Genomic DNA, 13,277 nt, shown 5'->3' on the forward strand with positions numbered 1-13,277 from the left:
CAAGGAATGCGACAGCTGAAACCCATGTCTTGCATACGTCTGTGCGTAGTGGTTCTTGAAGCACTGACTCCAGCTGCAGTCCACTCTTTGTGAATCTCCCCCACATTTTTGAATGGGTTTTGTTTCACAATCCTCTCCAGGGTGCGGTTATCCCTATTGTTTGTACACTTTTTTCTACCACATCTTTTCCTTCCCTTCGCCTCTCTGTTAATGCGTTTGGACATAGAGCTCTGTGAACAGCCAGCCTCTTTTGCAATGACCTTTTGTGTCTTGCCCTCCTTGTGCAAGGTGTCAATGGTCGTCTTTTGGACAACTGTCAAGTCAGCAGTCTTCCCCATGATTGTGTAGCCTACAGAACTAGACTGAGAGACCATTTAAAGGCCTTTGCAGGTGTTTTGAGTTAATTAGCTGATTAGGGTGTGGCACCAGGTGTCTTCAATACTGAACCTTTTCACAATATTCTAATTTTCTGAGATACTGAATTTGGGATTTTCCTTAGTTGTCAGTTATAATCATCAAAATTAAAAGAAATAAACATTTGAAATATATCAGTCTGTGTGTAATGAATGAATATAATATACAAGTTTCACTTTTTGAATGGAATTAGTGAAATAAATCAACTTTTTGATGATATTCTAATTATATGACCAGCACCTGTACATCTCAGTACTGTCATGCTGACAGTGTGTTCATCCACTACTCTTAGGTCTATACAGGCAGCTGGGGTGACCAGGACGGCATCATTAAGTGTCAGCTGAGTGACGTCCTGCACTATGAGCTGGGAGAGGAGCTGGAGCCAAAGAAAGAGATCGCACTCTTTGACAAACCCACTCGAGGAACCTCTGTAGAGAAGTTCAAAGAGATGGTTGCCAGTCATTTGAAGGTTTGGAAAAATTTTTTTGGTTTTAGAAAATTGTTAGTGCACATTTAAAAGTCCTGATCACAGCATTAAAGAGAGAATGCACTAAGATTTAATTGTTTTGTTTTTTGTTTAAAACACTTTGTCTGCATTGTTTGAGCACTCAGTTCTTTAAAGGAAAGCCACGATCAGATTGAAGTTACTTAATCCACATTTCAATTAAAGTCGCAATGTAATGGACATAGCAACAGATCTTTTCTTTCTAATTGTGACTTACATCCAAGTGAAATGGATTATCGAAAAATAAAACATGTAGGGCAAGGGCTTGGTTCTATTCACCATCTCTTGATTGGATGGAAGCAGATCTAAATGTGAGCTTCCAGTCGATTGAAAGAAAGGGGCCATTTAAGCGGACTAAATGATTGGTGAAGTCTGACATTAGTCATCAGAGAGAAGTCATTTCACCAAATCAAGTTATGACAATTTGATTACAAATGCTACTTAAACATGAAATGTCCATGGATAAATTGTTCACAAAGATAACCAATAACATGCATATATAAATAATATAGATGAATTTCCATTGCAGCATTGTAGAGAATTGCAGCACCTCCCCACAAAATTCAAGCATGCAATTCTGCTTGCATAACTTGCTCACAAAAGGGACTAAAAGGTACAGTCAGGGTTCTCACAGCCCCGGTAGTATGAGGAAGTTTTAAAAGTGTGATTTCCAGGCCTGGAAATGTCAAGGAATTTAATAAAGGAAGAACATTTTTTTCCCCTCGTTTTTCTAAAGTCTCTCTATATATACCATTATCTTAAAGAGTTTATCTTCAGTTAATCAAGGTCTTCAGGATTGCTAGAAACCTCCAGGTAAGCGTGTTGGGGCAGGTTGGAGCTGAACTCAGCAGAACATTCCTGCTTTAAGGAAACTATTGTAGATGAACTGGTCTCAAATATGAGACATGCACTGCAAACAGCAAGATAAATGTATAAGTCCCGCTTGTCAGGAAAGCATTCACATCATTGTTGAACCTGGGTTTGCACCAAAATTGCTAAGTTTTGGCTTAAAGGAAAAATTAAAGGATCTGTACGAAGTAATAAAATCAAGTCAATTCCTTGTTTTGTTCCTACAGGCGAAAGTTGGAGAGCAAGCCAGTCTCCCCAGTTTGGTAAGCCTGATTCTTTCAGTGGCGGACAGCAATAAAGATGGCCACATCTCTCTGCCCGAGGCCAAGTCTGCTTGGGCTCTGCTGCAGCTCAACGAGGTTCTGCTGGCAGTGGTGCTCCAAGGCCGAGAGCACACACCTAGACTGTTGGGCTTCTGTGGGGACCTGTACATGGTGGAGCGGGTGCCTCACGCTCCGCTGTACGGCCTCAGTCTGCCGTGGCCCATGGAACTATGGATCCCTACGGGCATGCGGCGAAGCATGGACCAGTGGTTCACTCCTTCCTGGCCTCGCAAGGCCAAGATCTTTATCGGCTTGCTGGAACTTATAGAAGACATCTTCCACGGTACCTTTGGGAGCTTCTTAATGTGTGACATGAGAGCCAGTTCTTTCGGGTACACCGATCGTCACGACCTCAGGTTGGTGGACGGGCGGCGCGTAGTTGCCGAGGAGGCCTTCAAACAGGCCATGATCCTTCAGCACTGTGAGGACGATGAGGACTGCGTGTACGGTGTGGACTGTAGGACTTCGTGTGACCGCGCAGAACACAGGTGCATGCCCGAGGTGGCTCAGCCCAACCTGGCCAGGGCCTGCAGAGCTATGAAGGATTACCTCCTACGAGGAGCTCCCTACTATATACAGGAAGAGCTGGAAAAGCAGCTGTATGCCTGCATGGCTCTCAAAGGTTCAGCCGAGCAGATGGAAATGGAGCACTCGCTCATTCTCAACAACCTCAAGACCCTGCTGTGGAAACAGATCTCACACACCAATGACTCCTGAAGGAAAAAGATGCGCTGGTGACTACATTCAGATTCCTGAATGTCTTCTAAAGCACTTCAGGCCATTGTGAATCTGGCTGGAGATTACTATGCTGGTAGGAAAGTGCTGGAAAAAATGCTGATGGCAATATTCAGTGCTGCTTTGATACTAAAGTTCTCTTTAGAATGAGGTAGAATTAAATCCGTGAGGAGTTTTTGCTCAGGCTCAACTTTAGAGTAACGTTCATGTCTGTCTCGTGTTCATGTCGTCACACTTTGTCATACACGATTGATCAGTGATCATGTTAATTTTACACTTCCTTCAGATGTTATGAAGGAGCAAATGACGCTAACTTTGCATCCATTGTTGGATGTTAACATAGAAAATTAAGGAATGTACTCACCACCGACTGTGGTTGTGTCTCGTATTGTAATGTTTGTCACATGAGCACAGCAAAAAGAGCCATAAAAGAGCCATTTTGAAATGGACATATTAATCCAATGCCTTGATATGCATGTTGCCAGTGAGTGTGTGTGTGCGTGTGTTGTGTTGTTTTTTTTTTTTTTTTTTTTTTTTTTTTTTTTAGTTCGATGCTTGTGTGTGAAAATGCCTCATTCCTTGTACTTGGACAATTCTTAGAAATGGCCAGACTGCATCACACACCTATGATCTGAAGGTAACACTTTACAATAAGGTTCAATTTATTAACATTTAATAACATTAGTAGCTAACATGAACTAATAATGAACAATACTTTTAAAGCATGTATTAATCTAGATTGTTATAAATATACTTAATAGGGCTGACAACCTTAACACGTTAACAATTGTGATTTTTTTTTTTTCAATTCAACGCGTTAAAAATATTTAATGCAGCATCCATTTTTTTCTATCATAATTTGGCTAGCGTTACATTATATGATCATGCTCTTATTACAAACGCTTTTAAATCATTCAAACGTCACAAGACAAACAAGAACGCACTGTCTGTGAATGTTGTGTCTGACACACAAACGACTCCTGTGCACAGAAAGACACGGCGCCAGTATTGAGCTATGATGTCTGCATTAATGTTAATCAAAGAACAAAGGTAACAAAAAATTGTAGCTTTAATAAATTAAATATAGATTAATCCTTATTATTTATGCAGTGTAGACTGTAAAGTCTTTGATATCTTTATTCAATTTCTGTATATTTCCGTTAGACAGGTAGGAAGGCCACAGATAAATATGACATTTATTATAATGGGTTTATGTGAAAATTGTTTTAAGTTCGCTTAAATTATTTTTTTAAAGCCTAATAACTGTTGAAATTGATAACTTTGTTATACTGTAATGTTGAATGTCTATAATTATTTAAAAAAAAAGACATCAGTACCAGTAACAGTGATACTGACCTTCATAAGATGCCATTAAACAAATATTTAAAATATACTGTCTTTAAGTTGTTTCTACATTAATTTGAAGAGTAACTGTGAAATTATTACCATATTAAATACTCAAGTTTTTAATTGTGATTGTTTGCAGAAAAAATGTGATTCATTTTTTTAATAGATTGACAGCACTAATACACATTAACATTTCAAGTTGTATAAATTAATGCATTACAAACATAAATTACCATTGAACACCAGCTTAACATTAACCTAGATTAATAAATGTTGTAAATTTAGTTTGTGATACATAATGCATTAAATGAATTTAATCTTCTTGTAAAGTGTTACCGATCCAAATGTTTACAAGAATGATTTTTGTGATTCTTGCTAAAGGAAGGAAGCCTCTCATCTATGAAAGTTCACAGCATTGATCATTATATTTCTAATCATTTTAGTTGTTGGGTTTACAATTTATACTCCTAAGGCATGTCTAGTGAAAACCATCTTGATATGATAAAAATTAGATTTTAATCTAAAACAATATGAAATGCCTATCAGAGTCATGATTCTTAAGGTACTAATGAATGAGGAGATAAAAGGGTGCTTCATGTTTTTTCATCAACCATTTTTCAGTGGGATGTTTCATATTGTACATTGTCAGACTGCTTCAATTTTGTGCATTCATAAATCTCACTGCTGCTGATTAAGAGTTAAATGGAGATTTTTATAAGTTTTGATTGCATGACTTTGCACATTAAAAGTGTTTCAAAAAATCTCCCAGATCAATCTTTGTCAAATCTACATCATCTCATGTTCTAGTGTTCCAAAGACCACAAACACACACTATTCTTTCCAAATGATTTATTTGGAAAAGGTGCACACTTTCTTTGGAGCTGTTGACAGTTCGTCTCTTCATTCGTCTTCAGCAGCCTCCTGAGCCCGGAGGAAGCTGGCCTTTTTCTGGGCCACGCGGTCCTTCCTCTGGGCCAGAGTGAGCTTGGCGCGATTCCACCTACAACACAATATCCATCAGTGATGAGAAAAGAAACATCTCATCTGCTCATAATAGTGTAGTAGATGGTATTAGAGATAATATAGCTAATAAAAAAATAACAGGAAATATAAACATCTAACATGCAACTCTGTTATAAGTAGCAACTACAGTATATTTGCATCATCTTAATCATCACAATTGAGATCCTAAGGCAAAACTCAACCCTTTATCTCAACAATAAACATTTGTATAGCAACATGTCAAGCTGCAATGAACATTTATACAGATTTTGATGAACAATGAAGTCAATACTGTCACTGTAACTTTATGGCAACATTAATTTTATCCTAAGAGCAGCCCTATGAAAAAAAACAGAGGAAATAAAGCGTGTGGACGCACCTCTTCTTCTTGACCTCTTTCTTGGGCTTCTTCTCATGTACCGGGTTCTCACGAATGGAAGCATGAGCCTTTTTGTACATCTCTTCAACCTGCAGGAACCACAATCACATAACGAGACAGGTGAGGGGAAAGCACAGGATTTATAATAAATGATGACAATGTTTTCAAGTACTATACCGTACAAAACAAACAATAATTAAACTTTAAGAAATTAAGGAATCTTTAGCCACCAGCATCATGTCACACTTGTAACAAAAGTGCATCATCTGATCAACATAGTGACACTTTCCTGTATCCCATTTTAAAATGCTTATCAATCTGAGGCCTGACTCTCCTCATAAAATCTGAGTAGCTCATCAAAAAAGCAACAAGTAACACTGAACCAAAAGAATGTTTAAGTTCAGTGACAATGCTTAAAAGTGATAACTACAACTGTGTGATCAATTCAAATCCAAAAGCAAACAAGTTAGCAGTAAAGTGATCCAGCAAAGTGCTTTCTTACAGAGTCAGGTGTGACGCCATTCTTAATGAAGCGGGAGAACTGCTTCTTGTACAGGTCCTCATCCTCCTCCATAAGATAGCTCATGTACTCTGAGACGTTCTGCCCCATGATGTGCTTCCTGTGAACCTCCGCATTAAACTCCTTACTTTCAGTGTCGTAGCCTGGGAACCGTTTAGTGCTGAGAAAGAAAATTATATTGTCAATATTCCCATCAATAAAGATGGGACATACAACTTCACAGCATACTTCACAAAATTGGATTTATCTTGCAACAATATGTGTGGCATCACTTAAAGCTGCAGTCCGTAAGTTTTGCCTCTGTCGCTATCTCTGTTCAAAACCTACAATTGCAGTTATTTGCGGAATTATCTTTACGTGGGTTGTGCATCGGCACGGCTCCTCAGCGCGGATGAATCTAATGCTTTGAGGAGAATGTGTGGCTGTCAGTCACCACACCAGTGGATACTGTACTTGGAAAGACAGATTGTAGTCTTGGAAGTATGACCAAAATAAAAATTTTCTGCCACTTTGTTCAAACCAACTGAGAAAAAAAAAAGCATTACAATAACTCGCGCTAATGATCGCTTAACTCATATCACATCAAACTGTGCAAATTATTATTATTGTTATACTTTGTTCTCAAATTGTTAACATTAACAACATCAGCATTGCGTGACTATGTGTATTTATTGTGTATTAGTGTTACCTGTAGATTTCAATTTCTGTACAGTCTAATCTCTAATTGTCCATTTGTCATTCCATACAATCCACCACCAAAATGATAAGTTTAATTATTCCAGCTGCTTGAGAAAAGACTACAAGTGATCCGTTACCTGCAGAATATGATGCGCTATAGCCTACTAGCTGGGACTCATTCTTTATGTAAACAGACGTGACGTCATGACGGAAAGACAAATGGCGGCATGCATTTCTAATTCAGTACCACCTGAATTAGAAAATTATTACAAGCTTACCGTTTTGAGTCGGGCTAAGGCAAGGAGATAGTTTTGAACATTGGCTGGTTATGTACTTGCTCAAAAATTGATTTTGGATCATTTTTAACCAAAAAGGTTACGGACTGCAAGTTTTAAAGCAAAGCCAAATATTAGACACTTTACAAAAGCTCAAAAAGCCAAAACAAGTGAGCTGCTTGCACAGAATGCCTGATTTAGGGAGGAAAAAAAAAAAAAAAAAGTCAGATGATTTAGACAGCAATTTGAGGTGACATAGCACTGCTGATGCTACAAAATAACGGTCAACCGATATATCCTCCAATATTTAAACACACATGAGCTCCCACTTTTTTTTAACAGTGTTGTGTAATAAATGAATGACAAATGTTCAACCAAAAAGTAAACAGTACATGAAAAAGTATGAGAGCGTTTGCCTTTTTATTATTAGTAACAAAGCCAAACACTACAATGGGTTTCATATACTGCTGGCATTCAGCAAATAAGCATTTATATCATTTAAACAAAACATTGCTTATAGTTTACTTCCTTTTTAGTTGTTTGTGTAACAATTTATTTATTTTACAGATTTATTCAAATATTTTTCTTTCAAATTGATTCATTTACAAATTATTTTCAATTATAAAGGGTTCACCCAAAAGTGAAAATTCTATCATTAATTAATCACCCTCATGTTGTTTCAAACCCGTAAGACTTTAGTTCATCTTCAGAACACAAATTAAGATATTTTTGATGAAATCCGAGAGCTTTCTGTCCCTCCATAGACAGCTACGCAACTACCACTTTGATGCTTCAAAAAGTTCATAAAGAGATCAGAAAAAAAAAAAATCCATATTAACTGAGTGGTTTAGACTATCGATTTATAAAATGAACAGATTTAAATTAGGCTTTTATTCACATATAAACATTGATCAGCGAACATAAACAGAAGCTCAACTGAACCTGCTTGACACAGGAGAACAAACCTCTTGCGGAAGCTCAAACGTGTTGCGTAACACACGAGAATGAACCTCATTAGTTCTCGCACACGTCAAGAAAAACATGCTTGAGCTTCTGTTTACCACAACTGATGTGTTGATGAATGTTCATGTGTAAATAAAAGACTAAATTAAATCTGTTTATCATATAAAACGATCGTGTCTCTTCTGAAAATTTGGACTAAACCGCTCAATTCATATGGATTAGTTTTACGATCTTATTATGAACTTTTTGAAGGGTCAAAGTGGTAGTTGCGTAGCTGTCTATGGAGGGACAGAAAGCTCTCAGATTTCATCAAAAGATCTTAATTTGTGTTCCTAAGATGAACGAAAGTCTTGCAGGTTTAGAACGACATGAGGGTGAGTAATTAATGACAGAATTTTCACTTTTTGAACTTTCAATTGCAATGAAAACAATAACAAAAGAGATTGTTGAATAAAGTTATTTTTGTTTTTGCGCACAAAAAGTATTCTCGTCACTTCTTAAAATTAAGGTTGAACCACTGTAGTCACGTGGACCATTTTAATGATGTCTTTAGTACCTTTCTGGGCCTTGACAGTGGTAATTCAATTGCGGTCTATGGAGAAGTCAGAAAGCTCTAAGATTTCTTAAAAAAATATCTTAATTTGTGTTCCGAAGATGAACGAAGGTCTTACGGAAGCGGAACGACATGAGGGTGAGTAATTAATGACAGAATTTTCATTTTTATGTGAAATAACCCTTTAAGACAAAACCGACTGTTTATGTGAATACTTGTCAAGATGGTACTTTTGTGTGTACATTTGTGTCTATTTGACTATTTAAACGCAATTGGTACTCACGAGCCATTTGTGAGGCAGCTTTATGTGTGCGTAAACATGTCTCTCAGAGAGCGCGCAAGTGCTGAGTGGTTTAAACACTGGCAAGACTTTTAAAAAATGCAAATTATAAACTTTGTGACGATGCGACACTGCCTCGATTGTGCAAGCGACAAATCAACTGTGCAGCTCGCGTATAGTGCAGACTCAATGTGGCGACATGAAGCCATTTGCGCATTTTGAGAGGGAAAGAGAGAGTGCACGCAGATCCACTCACGCTGTTTGTGAAATTACATCTCAGAAAGTTTTAAATTACTTTGTAAGTTATTTAATAAAGTAATTTTAATTGTACATCACCTTCAGAGTTATAATTGTTTTACCCACGCAGGACAGAGATTGAGATGGTGCCGCTGCACGTCATGACATAACTCTAAAGGCAGGAGCGCATGTCTTTATGCGTCGTCAGCATGAGAACAGTTTATGAGATTGGCAAATTTAGAGATCACCGATCCAATAGTGATCAGTAGCCGATAAATCGGAGCACCCTTAGTCTAAGTTTGTAAAAAACAAAACCTGCATTCACTGACCTGTGAGGGATGGACAGTCCTCCATCCACTGCTCCTTTGAGAGCTCCAAACACCTTATTCCCCGTGCTGGTTCTGGCGAGACCAGCGTCCAGGTAGCATGTAAATGCCCCTGGCTGGCCATCAATGCTTTCCACATTAAATTCGTCACCAGTTACCTCAACCTGGCCTTCGTAGACCTTATCCAGACCAAACTTATTCAGCAGCTATAAGCAGAAAACAAATCTGAGTAAGACCATACTGCGAGATTTGAACAATACTAGACATTCTTGAATAATAAGGACATTTACCCTGCGTGCACACAGCAAACCGGTGCAGTAGGCGGCAGCGTAGTTTGTCAGTCCAACGGTAACGCCATACTTTGGCAACTCGTGAGAGTAAGCAGCGCAGACGATCGCGTCGCCTTCAATTTTGGCATATGCGATCTGACAGAGAGAAAGACGTAAGATCATCCTGATACACTCAGTAACCCAACGGTAATTAACAATATTTCAAAAACATTGGCAAAGACGACACGGTGGTAGTTCAAACCTGGCAAACAATATCCCTGTTGGAGAGTCGAACGATCATCCTGTACTTCGGTGTGTTGTACTTGTTCTTGTCTTGGATGACAAGGCGTTTGCGGGCAAAGTAGTCAGTTTTTCCCTCTGAAATAGGTCAATTATGTTAGACAACAGTTGAAAAACCATTCTAAGTTGGTCTTAAGCCCGGGATACACTGCACGATTTTTGGCTGTCCCAGACGAAAGATTGCCATCGTGAAACAATCGTGGCGATTTCTGTGGCTCTTAATCGGTGGTCCTATGTCGTACAGTGAGAGAGGTTCAAAGATGGCTGTTTTCCCCGGTCTTGTGACCAAAGACAGTGTCAGAAATTCAGCATGATCAACGCACAGTGTGTTTGCTGCTACGGCCTACGTCTATTGACCAGCCAATAAAAATGCGACATGGCGCTAAAACTTAAAACTGCTTACCTCAAGCTCTTTTCCCTTCTTTCGCCTCTTCCTTTTTTTTCAGCACACATAAAAACTACAACTGCCAAAGTGTGATTCAACATGGTCTTTTTGTTAACTACTAGCGCATGCTGATGGCGTTTTATTCTTCTATAGAAACTTGCATCGTAGCCTACGAGTCAATAGGTGTCATCATCGTACAGTATACATGCTTGTCGTACCAAAGTTTAATAGATCCATGTCGCACAGTGTGATTTGTAGTGATCTTATAGGATTGCTAAAATCGTGCAGTGTATCCCGGGCTTTAGGGGCTGTTCACAGAGAACGTGTTTTTTCATTCCACTGCGCTACTTTTCCATTGTTTTTGTTTATGTAAACGCGCTAGACAGACGTGTTTGACTTGAGTCTCGCATCTTTCCAGCATCTCACGCATGACATGCCGTTCAAGTTAAAAGAAGTTCAACTTTTAAAAAAATGCATCTTGACATCTTGCATTTTTTCCTCATTGCACTGCCCACATAGGGCTGGGCGATTTTTCCGATATTTTCTGCAAACATATTTAACAAATTGTTTTACATTTACACCATGTTGAGGTGCACTTGGAATGGAACTTTTTTTTAAACCAGATTGTTAATAAAGAGAATGTTACTTAAATCATATTGTAGTTAAGTTAAAGGGTTAGTTCACCCAAAAATGAAAATTCTGTCATTAATTACTCACCCTCGTGCCGTTTTACACCCGTAAGACCTTCGTTGATCTTCGGAACACAAATGAAGATATTTTTGTTTAAATCCGATGGCTCCGTGAGGCCTACATAGGGAGCAATGACATTTCCTCTCTCAAGATCCATAAAGGTACTAAAAACATATTTAAATCAGTTCATGTGAGTACAGTGGTTCAATATTAATATATAAAGCGACGAGAATATTTTTGGTGCGCCAAAAAAAAACAAAATAACGACTTATTTAGTGATGGCTGATTTCAAAACACTGCTTCAGGAAGATTCGGAGCGTAATGAATCAGCGTGTTGAATCATGATTCAGATCGCGTGTCAAACCGCCAAACTGCTGAAATCACGTGACTTTAGCGCTCCGAACTGCGGATTCGACATGCTGATTCATTACGCTCCGAAGCTTCCTGAAGCAGTGTTTTGAAATCGGCGATCACTAAATAATTCGTTATTTTGTTTTTTTTGGCGCACCAAAAATATTCTCGTCGCTTTATAATATTAAAATTGAACCACTGTACTCACATGAACTGATTTAAATATGTTTTTAGTACCTTTATGGATCTTGAGAGAGGAAATGTCATTGCTCCCTATGTAGGCCTCATGGAACCATCGGATTTAAACAAAAATATCTCAATTTGCGTTCCGAAGATGAACGAAGGTCTTACGGGTGTGGAACGGCATGAGCGTGAGTAATAAATGACAGAATTTTCATTTTTGGGTGAACTAACCCTTTAAGTTGACTAGTTAAACAGTAAAAAAAAAAAAAAAAAAAAAAAGAAAGAAAATCGTGAATCGGTCAATCGTTCTGAAAAAAATAGACATTTTATTTTTTTGCCATATCGCCCAGCCCTATGCCCACATCAGCAAAAACACGTTCTGTGTGAATCCTTTAGTGGAGTTTTAGTGGTCAACTAATATATCACCAAGGCCAAACTTTAAATTCATGATTTCAAACTAAGCTGATCTATATTTAGTTGGCCGCTATGTCATATTCATGTCATATTTATTGTGTGCTGTAACATTAGCGATACCTTGTCTTTATTTGAAAAAATATTCACAGCGCACAGACATACCAGATTACATGAGTGCAATGTTGTTTACAGTGTTTACTTGATATACATTTTCAAATTATTTCTAATTTTGTAAATATTATGTAAAAAAAATATTTAATTCATTTCAGCAATTGTGCATGTGTTTTTACTACCTTTATCATATTGGCTACCATGCTCTATAAGATATTTATTAATCCACTAGTTTTAGCCACTAGAGACCACCCTGTTGACAACCTAAACCAGCTGAAAACAAGTCTGGAAGGCCAGTATAGATTGTTTTCAGATGTTTTTCCAGAGGGAATACATTCAGGACCGTTCATTGTGACAACTGGAAACATTCTTCAAAGGTAAGGACATACCTCTCCTCCTCCTGAACTTGACCTGGTATCTCTTGAAATACGCCTTGTTCTTAACCACCTTAACGAAGCCCTGCAACAAACAGCTTTATTTGAGTTAAACTGTTGACAAGCAGGACAGTAGACATTTCTAAAGCAATCAGCCTACACCGTTGGCTACCTATGGTCATGATCAGGTGATGCAGTGCAATAAGTGACAGCAAACATGATAACACAAAACCGAATAAAAGAACAGACATTTAACCAGGGTAAACACTGATGGGGAAAATGCTTATTTTTTAGCGTTTACACTGTCAATAAAATAATTATTATTTTAGTGTTTCGAGGAAAATGTGCCACTGACATTTCCACAGCGACTGGGCTGATCGATTGAATCTAATACCATCCCGTCGCTTCAACAGTTCATCTTTTATGGAAATTGAACTGAAATAGCTTGTGAGGGAATGTAATGAGTAGAACATTGTATTTCGGTGATTTACTGACCATTTTGTAATCGTTTGTTCTCCTTTAGGTTGGGAGACTGAAGTCTTCAGACTCCGATACTGCTCCCGCTGCACTGAGAAAAGGAAGTTCATGCTGCGCTGCGACCGGATAAACAAAACACGCGGAGACCAAAGTGTGTGAGTCCCTAGCGTCCTGGAGGAAACACGGCAGGACAGCCATGTGCATGAAACTTCAACATTTCAAAATAAAATAAAATAAAATAAAATAAAATAAAATACAAAATAAATAAATAAATAAATAAAATTAAATAAAAAAAAATAATAATTAAAAAAAAAGTGATCTAAGCACTCAAAATTCT

The 13,277-nt window shown here is 38.0% G+C and overlaps 2 protein-coding genes across 3 annotated transcripts in view; one reads left to right on the forward strand and one right to left on the reverse strand.

Annotated features, from left to right (window-relative positions):
* dipk1aa (divergent protein kinase domain 1Aa) overlaps positions 1-4,936 on the forward strand; it is a 25,118-nt gene extending 20,182 nt beyond the window's left edge. For both annotated transcript variants that reach the window (XM_051914233.1, XM_051914224.1), the window contains 2 exons: positions 707-883; positions 1,996-4,936. In XM_051914233.1, the coding sequence (XP_051770193.1) occupies positions 707-883; positions 1,996-2,808 (990 nt within the window). In that variant the 3' untranslated portion in view covers positions 2,809-4,936. The remainder of the gene's footprint in view (positions 1-706; positions 884-1,995) is intronic.
* A 71-nt stretch (positions 4,937-5,007) lies between these two features.
* rpl5a (ribosomal protein L5a) lies at positions 5,008-13,102 on the reverse strand. Its single transcript, XM_051914244.1, has 8 exons — positions 12,959-13,102; positions 12,479-12,548; positions 9,918-10,033; positions 9,677-9,811; positions 9,390-9,592; positions 6,057-6,234; positions 5,555-5,643; positions 5,008-5,173 (listed from the first exon to the last, which is right to left on the reverse strand). The coding sequence occupies exons 1-8, from the start codon at positions 12,959-12,961 to the stop codon at positions 5,074-5,076; spliced, it is 894 nt and encodes a 297-aa protein (XP_051770204.1). The 5' UTR covers positions 12,962-13,102; the 3' UTR covers positions 5,008-5,073.
* Positions 13,103-13,277: the final 175 nt, after the last annotated feature.

Source organism: Ctenopharyngodon idella, chromosome 2, assembly GCF_019924925.1.
Source record: "Ctenopharyngodon idella isolate HZGC_01 chromosome 2, HZGC01, whole genome shotgun sequence".
In the NCBI taxonomy this organism is placed as follows: Eukaryota; Metazoa; Chordata; class Actinopteri; order Cypriniformes; family Xenocyprididae; genus Ctenopharyngodon; species Ctenopharyngodon idella.